Source organism: Mirounga angustirostris, unplaced genomic scaffold (assembly GCF_029215605.1).
Source record: "Mirounga angustirostris isolate CCGP_5_RB_7025 unplaced genomic scaffold, mMirAng1.0.hap1 SCAF_8, whole genome shotgun sequence".
Lineage (NCBI taxonomy): Eukaryota > Metazoa > Chordata > Mammalia > Carnivora > Phocidae > Mirounga > Mirounga angustirostris.
The window spans coordinates 129,655,638-129,668,678 of NW_026991716.1; the positions used below are offsets into that span (position 1 = coordinate 129,655,638).

Sequence of the window (13,041 nt, forward strand, 5' to 3'; positions counted from 1 at the left end):
CTGTTCCCAGGCGATGAGTCCAGGTTTCTTATGGCTTTATAGAAATGTAGGCAGTGAATCTTGGTCTGACCATTCAGTAGCTGTGTGACCGTGGGCAAACCTCTAAACTTCTCTGAGCCTACATTACAAGACAGTTACAATGATTAAATGAGATAGTACACGAAAATGCCCAGAGTGCTTGTCACATGGAGGGTGCCCAATAAGTATGAGTTGTGTCTGAACCCCAGACAGGAATTCAGCGCCTGTGAGAGCATGGCGCTATGCCAAACAAAATAAAAAGGTACACACTGTGGGAAAGAGTCATCCCCAGGTGAGTTAATGGATGAAAAGGTGAATGCAGAGCATTCTCCGATACAGAAATAGTGCCCAGGACCGAGGTCAGGGGTAGGGGCCCAGGGTCATTTAGAAAGATGTTTATTAATTTTTTAAAAGGTTTTATTTATCTATTTGAGAGAGAGAGCGAGAGAGCGCACGAGCAGGGGGAGCACAGGCAGAGGGAGAAGCAGGCTCCCCACTGAGCAGGGAGAGAGAGAGCGAGAAACATGTGCGTGGCTGGGGGCACCGACGCTTCTTCCAGGAAACACACGTGTTGCTCACAGACTGACGTCACCCCCTGACCCGAGCACCTCTGTCTTGCTGGATGCCACTTCTCATCTGCCTCAATTGTCCAAGCGTTTCTACAGGGCTGTGTGTGGTGGGGTGTGTTTGTGTTGCAGGGGTGGGGGGAGATGGCCACATTTCCCTTAGTGCTCTTGATTAGAATTTGTCCAGACTGGAGCGATTCTTACCAGCATCGTCTCGACGACGACGAGGAAGAGGGCAGCAGGCACTTAACACGGCACTCCCTGTGATAGAAGCAGTTTCCCAAGCCTCTCACGGCTGTCCGTTCATTAAATTGTTAAATACACCAACCTTGAGGGCTCTCAGGTTATGGTGAGGAAAACTAAGGCACAGAGAAAATAATGAGCCCTTAAGTGGTGCGCAGGGATTCGAACCCAGTCCCCTGGCTCTCGAGTCTGTCTCTTAGCCCTGTGGCCACACTGCTTCCTGCTCTGTGTGCAGAGAGTGACTCCCTCCACATAGGAATGAACCCATCTGAGATCTTTCCAGGCATTTGTTTCAAAGGGCCTGCTTAGGTTTGTAACCCGAGGTCTTTATCTTCTGTCTTTCTGCCTCTTGCGTCACCATAGAGTTCACGGTCCTGGGGACATGGGGCCCCCATCTTATTAGAGGCCACTGTGTGAGGTGATCTGTCCAGCTGCAGTTTGGGGCCCTGCCCGGCTGAGCACAGCCTGGCCCTCGGCAGCCCACAGGGGGGCTCTCTCAGAGTTGCAGACCTGGGATCTCGGGGAGCACAAGGAAGAGCATGTGGACAAGAGCCGCTGAGGTGGCCTAACAAAACAGATGATGGGTCAGGGCAATGTCTGTTTGCCGTTTTAAAATTCAGGCAGTTCGTTGAAATACTGTTTCAAACGTTAGGGAACCAGAATGGTTAGATCTTACAGACTAGTAGAGGGATGTTCAGCTAATAAAAGGGGTACCTTTAAGGAGTGAGGGGGAGGGAGAGAAGGAGGAGGGAGAGGAAGCTGGGCCGTCACTCCAGAGCAGTGGTTCTGGATTCTAGACTCCTTGTATTGACACAGAGCTTCTCATCTTTCAAAGTCTCTTGGAATTATGACCTTCTTTTAGCCTGTCATCCACTGGGAGAGGCAGAGTGGGAGAGGCAGGGACAGTCCCAGGCCTGGGCTGGGCAAGGACAGTGCACACTGTCCAACTGCCCACGGGGCACTCATGTACGCACTTAGCACTGTGGCTCGTGTCTTAACGTCGACAGAGCCTATCTCTCTGTCTTCCTTCCCTGCTGGCCTGGGAGCCCCTGTTAGGCAGGGCCTCTCCCTTCCTCTGCATCCCAGAAAGTGGGGTAGAGTCTGGTGGGGGTGTGGTACCTAGTTATTGAGCTCAACTTGCTTCAAGAGACCTGGATTCAAATATTCACTTTGTGACCTTGGACAATGATTTAGAATGAACTAGAACACCCATTTTTCTCATCTGTAAAATGGAGATGATAAAACTACATTAGATTAAATATGGTAATAGGTATGAGTAGGCAACACAGAGAAGGCCTTCAGTAAATGCTAATTCCCTTTGTTTTCTTTAGATTGAGCACGACCAGAGCCAGCTCCCAATACAGAACCCACATCCACCAGGGAGTTTGCATCCATCCTCACCCATCCTTTTAGCTGGGGACTAAGGTCAAAAGAGACATGAATGCCCTTTTTTGAGTATCACAAAAGTTCATGTCCTTTGTGGTTAGGGAATCATTTTCTTGTGGAAATATTACATCTGGGGAACCACTTTGTTCATTCCTTCTTTTGGCGTGTTCTGTATGTGTATAAGTCACATGGCAGGAGGCCGTATAAATGCAGTGGTAAAAGGTCTGCTTGAAGTTAGCCTGTTTCTTTATAAAGGCACACAGATCATTTATCAAGATAGACATATTCTGGGCCACAAAGCAAATCTCAAATTTTAAAAGATTCAAGTCATACAAAGTACGTTCTTTGAATAATGGAATTAAGTTAGAAATCAGTAACAGAAAGATGTCTAGAAAATTCCCAAATATTTGGAAACTAAATGACACATTCCTAAGTAATTCCTGGGCCAAAGAAGGAATCAAATGTGAAATTAGGAACTATTTTGAAATGAATGAAGTGAAAACCCATTATATCAAAATTTGTGAGATGCAGCTAAAGCGGTGCTTAGAGGTGAATATATATAACACGAAATATCTATATTGGGAAATAGGTTTCAAATAAATGGCTTTAGAATCCACCTTAGGAACTAGGAAAAGAAGAACAAATTAAAATCAGAGTAAGATGAAGAAAGGAAACAATGAAGGTGAAAGCAGAAATCAGTGAAATATAAACAGAAAATCAATAAAGAAAATCAGTGAAACAAAAGCTCATTCTCTGAAAAGAACCATATAATTGATAAACCTCCAGTCCAAGTGGAAATAAAGACAGGAGACAAATTACCAGTGTCAGGAATGAGAGAGGTGACATCACTACAGTTTCTACAGATGTTATGAACCTCATGCCAATAAATTCAACAACGTGAAATAGACAAATGCCTTGAAAGACACAACCTGCCAGTACAAACAAAGCAAAACAAAACAAAAAAACTCCAGACCCAGATGGCTTCACTGGGGAATTTTTACCAGACACTTAAGGAAGAAATTATACCAACTCTGTACAAACTCTTCCAGAAACTTGAAAAGGAGGGAATACTTCCCAACTCATTCTATGAGGCCAGCACTACTCTGATACTAAAACCAGACAAAGACGTCATAAAATAAGAAATGTAGACAACTATTCCACATGAGCATAACTGCAAAATTTCTAAAGAAAATTTTGTCAAATTGAATGTAACAGTACACACACACACACACATACACGGAAGGATCAAAATATCAAAAATCAATCAGTGTAAGTCACTGAGGAGGAAAAAGCCCTTTCTATAATTATGTCAGTTGATGCAGAAAAAGCATTTGGCAAAATCCAATCTCTCTATTCCTGGTTAAAAATTCTCACCAACTAGGTATAGAAGGGAAATGTCTAAACTCTAGAAAGAACATCTGCAAAAGGTAAATGTCTACAAAAAGCTGATAGAACTAACAAGTCAGTTCAGCAAGCTTGCAGGATATGAGGTAAATATATGAAAGTCTATGGCTGGCAATAATTGGAAATTGGAATAAAAATATGCCGCTTACAATAACAGCAACAATATTAAACACTTAGGAATAAATCTGACAAAAGATGTGCAATATCTTACACTGAGATCTATAAAATGTTGCTGAGAACATCCGTTGTTTTTTCCACAAATTGATTTACAGATTGCAGTCTCAACCAAAACCCCAGCAGGTTTTGTTGTTGTTGTTGTTGTTTTGTAGAAATTTGCAAGTTGATTCTAAAATTCTTAAGGAGACTTAAAGGACCTAGAATAGCCAAAACAATATATTTTTTTAAAAGATCAACAAAGGTGGCAAACTAACATTACCTGATTTTAGGACTTGTAAACCTATACTTAGAAGACAGTCTGGTATTGCCAGAAAGCCAAACAAATAGATCAGGAATTCAGCCATTCCAATCTTAGGTGTTTACCCAAAAGAAATGGAAGCATGTTCCATACAAAGAGTTTTATATGAATATTTTAAGCAGCTTTGTTTATAATAGCCCCATACTGAAAACAACTCAAATTTCCATCAACAGGTGAATGGATAAACAAACTGTGGTACTCTGATATAACAAAATGCTACTCAGCAATAAAAAAAAGAAATGAGCTATTAATAAATCTCAAAATAGTTATGTTGAATGAAAGAAACTAAAAAAGTAGACGACTTCTTAACAGCACACTCTCTTGGGTTTTCCCCCCTTCTCATTGGTTTCTCGTTTCAGTTTCCTTTGTTGGCCCCAGACCTTGCTTGCTAGGGGGCCTCTGGCCTTGGTCTTCAGCCTTTTTTTCCTCTCTATTTGCACTCTCCTCCAAGCTTATCCCATTAAGCCTTGTGATGCAAAGCGTTGCCACCTGCACAGTCCAATAAAATTTTCTGAAATGAGGGAAATATCCTGTGGCCCCAGTGTCTACTGTGGTGGGCACTAGCCACGTGTGGCTACTGACTATTTGAAATGTGACTAGTATGAGTAAGGAGCTGAATTTTAAATTGTATTTATTTTAATTAATTTACATTTAAATAGTCACACTATATCATTTATATTATAGAATATAGAAATATATATTACATATATGTGGTTGGGGGCTACTGCATCTCTTAGCCTTGGTCTAGATCACTGTATTTACAACCCGTGGGTGGTAACCCATGAGCTGGCCTTGACCTTTAGTTTTTTTCAAAGTGAAATATCAAGGGATATCATATATAGTAAGAGTTATATTTTTTTCAAGAAACTTTTTTTTTTCCGTCTTGTCTCTCTGTGGAGTAGGTTGCTGTAACTATGTATAGATGACATGTAGTTTTTTAGGCGTTTTGTTTTTTAGTGGAAAGCCGCTGATTTAGGCGCTAGTGAGGCCTAGGTTTATGACCTCAGCCATGAGCTAAGGCGCCAAGTCATGTTCAGTTGTCTACCCGAGATCTCCCAAGTCTGTAAATCTGTTTTGTTTCCCCCTCTGGTTTTTCCTCATCTCAGCATAATGGTGACCTTAATCCCCCTTTTCCCTGTCCCCTCTTCCCGTTTTGCTGGAGGCCTCCGTTCAGTCTAGCAACACAGTCTAGTGACTCTGCCCCTGAAATAGATCCCACTTAATTTCCATTTTGATCTCCCTCACCTTTAAGGCCGGGCATCCCTTGCCTGGATCCCTGCCACAGCCCCAGACTGGCCGCTCTTTCATTCTTGTCTTTATACAACCCATTCTCCACACGGCAGTCAAAGGGGGCTTTGGAAAAGCCGAAATCAGATGATGTTGCTTCCCTCCTTGAAACCCTCCGGGGGCTTTCCATTGCCTAAAGAATACTCTCTCCGCGGCCATATTTCTGTGGCCAGCAAGGCCCCGGAAGGTGACCCTGGCACCCCCAGCATGGCTCCCACCCCACTCATATTGGCCTTTCTGTGCCAGGAACACCCACTTCCTTGCTTGTTTCTCTGCAGGGCCTTTGCACACGTGCCATGACCGAGACCTCCAGACTTTCTCCGAGCTGGCCTCTCTTTGTTAATGCAGGTCTTACATCAGATGTCATTTCCTCAAAGGGGCAGCCTTTCTCTGACTCAATTAGTGTCCACAACCCAAGGCTGAGTGATCTACTTTGGAAGTAAATGAGCTATATTGTTATTTACATAGAGAGTTTTTGAGTAATAGGAAAAAGAGCCATCAAAGTATTTTTGATTAGAGATTCTTGAATCTTCTTTGAGAATCATCTATAATCATTAAAATCCTTCTGTGCAAGTTTCTATATGAGGAATAAGTATTGGTCTTGCTATTTTTTTAACTTAGCGGAGTACCTCATTACGCAAATTTAATGAACACTTTAAAATATGTGTAATGCAGTATATTAACTTATAGACATAAATTAGTTAATGTAAAATGTTAAGAGTTTCATTGATGTTAATTTATTATAAGTACAAGTTATTTATTGAACTTTTTAGTCACTGAGATTAATGCACATCATGATTGATTTTTTGAGATAATTTGAATTTAAATTACCAAATTACTTTTGTCTTGAAGAAGGAAGGTCTGTAGTTTAGAGTATATTATTCCTTATGATGTTTAATCTTTATTTTTATAACGATCTTTATGAAAAATATAGAAATAGTGCAGAAGGATTACTAGTTATTAACTAAGTGATAGGATTTGTGATTCTTACCTTTGCTTAAAAAAAAAAAAAAAGGAGATCTACACTCAAATGCTGGAACTTTCTACAGGAGTCATTTGAGTAGTAGGTTCCAAAACAATGAAACTGAAACTGTATGTTTCACATTATATTGTCAAAACCACATAGCAAGGGGTATAGAAAAAGGAAATGCATTTAACTTTATAAAATGAAAACTGAATATAAGTGTGAAAATTTGGCATTATTTTATCCTAGAAAATTCTTTAAATTAGATAAAATAGTGTTCAGAAAGTTAAAACAGGGCCTCATTTTATTTCATATGTGTTCCATTCTGCCCAAGGTCAGAAATGGTGGTGATGAAAACGTTTTTGTCCTCTGAAGCCTTTCTGGATATGCTTTCCAAAGAGAATAATCAAAACTGCAGATTTATGCACAGAGATGTTAATTGTGGCATCGTTTCTAATTCTGTAAAGTCCGGAACCAACCACATATCCAGTAATGGAGGAGTTAAGCAGATTGTAGAATATCTGTATAATAAAGGATCGTATAACCATTGAAGTTAATTTTTAGGAAGGCTATTTAGTGTTGTGGGAGAAAGCTTCTGACATAATGCTAAGTTAAAGAAAAGGACATATTTATTCAGTGTGATCTTAATTAGGTAAAAAATCATTTTCATAGGAGAAAATACATTAGTGGTTCATTCTGAGGGGTAATTGTTGTTAGCATTTTCTAAGTTGTCTAGAAAAAGCGTATATTACTTTGTAATAGCAGAAACATTACAAAAAAATTGGGGAGGCTAACGAAACACTAAATGTTTAAGCTTATTGTGTTTTGGAGCTGGAGAGTAGTTGTGGGGATCACTTGGCCTGGGAGCTCGTGACCAAGGGCTGTGATGGGCAGGGGAGATTGAGAGCGGTTTCTCAGAAGGCCAAATGGAGAGGAAGATTTCTTAGTGTTTTTGCTCTCAGTAAATTCCTGACATACCCACCGTCTGCCACTTGCTGATCAGAGTCTGGCTGTCCACTTTGTGACAAATATAAAAGAGGAAGACAAAGTAATTATTATCTAATAAATGTGACTGTTTAGGTAGCAAATATTTTAAAACAGAAGGCAACAAATGAAAGATTCCTAATGGTATAACGTGGGGACTATTCTAGATTGTTCTTTAGTCTTTGGGTGTTCATCTATGACTAGGACGTGAAATCATTTTAGTGGATCTCCCTCTGCATTACCCTTTAAATGAAATTAGAATAGAAAATAGAGGGTGTATTCTATATATTAAGTATTCATTCTTTAGATTTTTATTTCAGGTATGTGTTTGTACTGAATGGTAAATGTAAAATGTGGTTGGCTTTTTTAAAAAACTGATTTGCCATCAAAAAAAGTCAAAAGACTTTTGAGGTCTAGGTCAGTGGTTCTCAGAATGATCCTGGAGCCAGCAGCAGGTATCACCTGGGAACTGGTCAGAGGGGCACATTCTTAGGCCTCACCCCAGAACTTCTGAATCAGAAATTCCTGGGCCCAGCACTCTGTGGTTTCCTAAGTCCCCCTGGTGATTCTGATGAGGACTTATATTTGAGAACCACTGGTCAAGCCTTGCTGTTCCACGCATGGTCCAGAGACTAACATGGGCATCACCTCGTGGCCAGTTAGAAATGCAGAATTTCTGGCCCCAACCTGGGCCTACTAAATCAGAATCCCCAAGCTCCCTGGGTGATGTGTATGCTCATATAAAAGGTTTATTAAAGGTTGAGAAGGCTGATCTCAACCACATGTGCCTCCAGAGGCCATATAGATAATGTCACTGAGTGAAGGCAGCCTATGTTTCTCCCCCAAAGAGAGCAGCAGCGAGAAGGATTGATTGTGATATGGGGTTTAAGCACCCTTCATTTGTTTAAAAATGTCCTCTACTGAAGCCACTGGGGTTAACACCTCCAACCAAACTCATCAACTCAAGATAACTGTAATTGACCTTAATAACTTCAAGCAGATTTTAATCCCCAACTTTAGTAGAGTGAGCCTGTCATATTAACTTCTTCTGATCTCTTCTAGGAATTTATCCAGGAGCTGCTCTCTCGGATAAGAGGCATGAGGAAACTGAGCCCTCCACAGAAGAAGACTGTATAATTCTGGCACAGGATGGAACTCTCCCAGAGACGAAGAAGGGTCCTGGGATTTGGGCTTCGTGAAGACATTTATTAAAGCATAGTTGCCCTTATGAGAAACTTTTTTTTTTGGGGGGGGGGTGTCTATTAGACATTTATTCAAGAATGTTCCTTTTTTGTTTTGGGAGGTTTTGTTAGTGTAATGTTTTAATAGCAAGAACATCACGACTCTGGTTTCAGCCCAACCAGGGGTTATCAAACCAGGCAGACATGCAGGAATGGGCTGATGCGGGCAGCATTTTCTTTGAGAAATCGCAGGTTTAGGACCTAACTATACAGGGATGATGGTTTTCTTACAACTAGTTTGGTAATACTTTTTCTTAAGTTGTACAATTGTCTCAGATGTCGAATTTCTCGTACATGTATATATCTACACACGACTAAGTTAAAATGTAGATGTGAGTTTTATTTCACATTGATGGAATAAACTTGTGGTTGTCCTTTAATTGGAGGTCACAGCACATGGGTTTTCAAGAGGCCACTAGATATTCTTCGTGTCGTGTGACTGTTGCTGACCTTCAGCGTTCACTTTATGCACCAAAGTGAAAGAATTCAGTGTATCCGTTATTTTAATGAGCTACGCCACAAAAAGTTGAGTTGGTCAAGGGCTTAATTCATGGACTTTATATTATTTCATTAATTGGGATGCTTTGCCAGGTCATGTACTTCTTGCCTTGTTCGTGGTATTTTCAAGTTTTATGAACCCTTCATTTGAAGAACTATTTAGATTTCTAGAGAAATGCCCATGCCGAGTGGTGTTTTGCAATGGAAAAAGGAAGCACTGTGTAGCAATTAACTCTCTGCTTTCAACCAAATACTGTGTATTCTTCTCTCTCCATGAAAGCAGGTCAGAAGGAAGTTAGCAAATCACGTATCTTCCTCCTTAGATGTAGATCTGGTCACTTCCATGCCTGGGCAGCATTAGACCAGAGCGGGTGAACTGAGGGTTGAAGACTGTAGAGGTGAGAAAGCCTCACCTGCTTTCAAGAAGGTTGATACAGGAGCATTGGCCACTTTGGAAGGGTGGTGGAGATTGCATTTCTGGCTCCTCTCTATGGCATGTGCTGAGGATTCTGGCTCTTGGCCCCAATTACGCACCCCGATGTCCTTGCTTGGAGCTAGGCGTGGGGCGCCTGCCCCGCGCCTCCCGGTGATATATCAGCTCCTTGGAGAAGGATCAAAATTCAGACGGATGTGGGCTGGGTAAAAGGTCAGAGTAGAAACTCTTCCTTTCCCCAAGGAGGCCTCCACCGCCTCCGCACAGAAATCCCACCTACTGTAAGGCGTCTCTAGGCGGCCCTGTCAGAGGATGGGAGTCAGACATTTTATATCAAGGGTGCTCTGAACATATTTTATTTTTTAAAAGAACTATGTTTGTGAATTTTATGTATACTGGCAAGCTTTTGAAAATGTATTTAATTTTGTAATGTTTACCAATGATTTATTTACAAGCTATTTACTCAAATAAATGGAGCTGCTTACAACTCTGCTCACACCTTTGCATTGCAAGACATGTTCAAAGGAAAATTTTACTTTGTGAGATGTTCCCCAGACAGGGGTACCAAGCCCTTATATCTAGCTTTTCATTTCCCAGGTATTTTCAGGCGTTTGATCCTGGTTCTCTCCTGATGAGAGCAGAGTTGCTGGGACACATTCCTGGGTTGGGAAGGAAACCGAGAATGAGCTCTGTGTATTTGGTCCTGCCTGGCCATGTGCTCTTGGGCCTCTCTCCGGCCATGTGCTTTGCATTTAATTAAAACTCCCTTTTACCCATCTGATAGAAATTCTCAAGAAAATTTCAAATTAATCAGATATTCCAATTATGCGAGAATGCCATGCACCCTATACACACAAAAAAATACTGAATTTGCAGGATTTCCATTAGGCCTGACCAGCTCGGGTTATGGGCTGATGAAGCAAGAGGCCCTTTGATTTGGCCACATAACACACTCTCTTCCTTCCCTCACCAAGGGCCTGGCATCACCTGACTCCCCTGAGTGGGACCTCCTCCTTGATTCCCCATCTCTGCCCTCAACACACCCTCAATCACCAGGCTCTTTTTCCTCTGCTAATACCGCTCATATCTATCCCTTATTAAATCTTGCCTTGATTTTGCAGCGATCTTGGGATTGGCTTTCCCATGTCCAGTCTTGCCTACCTCTTATCTGTTTTCCACCCAGTAGCTGGAATAATCTCTCTGAAAGACAGCTGAGATCACTCCATCCCCTACTTAAAACCCAAACCCCTTAAAAGGAATTAGTCCCTGCTTTTCCCGCTTCATCTTTTGGCCTTCCCCTAACATCCAGTCCTACTGAATAACTAGGGTTTCTGGAACATAGATATTTTCTCCTCTGAGGCTTTGCAAAAACTGTTGCCTCAGTCTGGAATACCCTCACCATGAACAGGCTCTATCTGGAAAGCTGGTCTACAGCCCTTCCTAAGTATGTCCAGAGCTTCTAGCATTTACCCCATCACAGCATGTACCCGCCATATTATTACTGTCTATTCACCTGTTTGTCTCTCTTTTAGACTCTAGGATACTCCAAGATTGGGACCGAGTTCTATAAATCAAGCACCTACTCCTGAGCCTGGCCCATCAAAGGGATCAATACATGTTTGCCAACTGAATAAACATGATAAAGATTCTTCAAGAAAACTCAACTGTTTCCTTTCTGGCGGGGACAGTGGTTCTTAGGCCTGAAGGTGCATTTGTATCACCTAGGAAGTTTTAACACAAGTCCTGGCCAATTTAATCAGAATTTGGAGGAGCAGACTTTAGGCACTTTTTTCATGCTCCCAGACGGAGCACCAGCTGGGCCGTTGGATCATTCTCGCGGAGGCTAGCACACAAGTCTGACCTCACTGACCTCAGCTCACCGTGTGGATGCTGTTACGGCAGGTGGAAGCTGTGGCATTAACACATTGACTATTTGTCATTTTCTCTTCTGCTGGAGGGGAGTTACGGTCCAGCACTAGGGGAATGACTCCAAAGTACCTAACTTCTAGTTCAGTGCTCCACTTGAGCATTGAGATACCTAAGTTTAAACTTGATCCATTTATAACAACTGTAATAATAGTCCCCACTTAGGTATCACCGTGCTGAGTGCTTACCTGCCTGATCTCATTTAATCCTGACATGAATCTTAAGAGGTAGATTGCATTATCCTCATTTTATAGAAGAGAAAATAAACTCAGATGCGGTCCCAGAGCTGATATTCAAACCCAGTGCTGTTGTCTGACTCTAAGCCCCTTGACCATTAGGCTTTCCTGCCCCTCAGAAGGGGTTGCTCTCAGTTCCCCCCCCAGGAATGAAAGCCAGGAGCTGCTTCGAAAGTGAGCTGAGCCCCTGAGCTGAGAGGTGGGGCGTGGGAGGCTCTGTGGTTGGAGCAGGTCCTCGGCTCCCTATGGGTTCTCCCTCACTCCTGATAACAGGGGATCCCAGGCTTTGTGCTCCTGCCCACCCCCCGCCCCCTGCATTTCCAGGCTCTTCTTGCCTTCTACCCTGATGAAAAGCTCCTGCACTTGGCCTCGGAGCCTCAGCATGGAGTACCTCCTATCAGTTTCCAGAGGAGGCAAAATCGGGAGGAAGAACAGCTTGAGGAAGGTGTTTCTCAATTCCCGTAACACAGAAGATACCTAATTTTCATTTACTACCTAAAATCCCTATAAAAGACGGTGTGCCATGCAGAATCAGTTATCAACAATAGATGCATACATGATTATGTTGGCTCTTTCCAAGAAGACACAGTGGTTTGGGAACATGAGCTGTTTGGGAGCCCTGGCCACCATGTCCCCAAGGGACACTGACCGAAGGGGCCACCACCGAGAGCAGCCCGTCTGGCCCAGGCGCTTGGCCCACCACTCGGAGAGGCAGGTGGAATAACATCTGGGAGATGTCCCCTTCCTGCTTCATGGCGCAGGCGAGGCTGCCAGAGGGGGCCAGAAATGTGCTCCATGGCGTAGTTATATGGTGGGCCCTGCTGCCGCCTAGCCTGCTGGGATCTGCCACTTTCAGCTAGTCTTCCAGTATTGCTCAGCCGGACTCCCGGGCCCTGAGCCAGCCTTTCATGTGACTAACAGCTTGGGGAAAGGCAGGCCCCACGGCTGATGGACACATCTCTATCCTCACATCATTTTTGCTTCTGAGTCAAAGATCCTGGGGATTCCCTCCACTTCTCAGGAACCTTCTCTGCGAGAGGGAGAGCCTCCTCCCAACCCCATTGTCTCCTCCTTTTCCCCTGTCTTTGGTCACTAGACTCAGGGCTCTCTAATGGCACAAAGGGCCTAAAAAGGCCTGGTGGGAAGTACTTTGGGGTGGGGGGACCCCTGGTCTGTGGTCTAAAAAACCAAAAGAATTCAATGTATTCAGTAACTGGAGCTTTGTGAAAAGCCAGTTTCAAGTTGGACACAGACAGAAATACCAGTAGTCTCCCCCATTGCTTTCCTCTTCTGGAATTTACTTTGAGCCTGCAGAGTTTTTACTAAGAATTAGTGCTATTTCCTTTGGGATTCAGGATATCCCTTACTGTGTGTTTGTAA

At 42.8% G+C, this 13,041-nt stretch overlaps 1 protein-coding gene across 1 annotated transcript in view; it reads left to right on the forward strand.

The window, feature by feature from the left end:
- PPP1R14C (protein phosphatase 1 regulatory inhibitor subunit 14C) overlaps positions 1-9,986 on the forward strand; it is an 81,937-nt gene extending 71,951 nt beyond the window's left edge. Inside the window, exon 4 of the mRNA XM_045865741.3 lies at positions 8,390-9,986. Within this exon, the coding sequence (XP_045721697.1) occupies positions 8,390-8,464 (75 nt within the window). The 3' untranslated portion in view covers positions 8,465-9,986. The remainder of the gene's footprint in view (positions 1-8,389) is intronic.
- Positions 9,987-13,041: the final 3,055 nt, after the last annotated feature.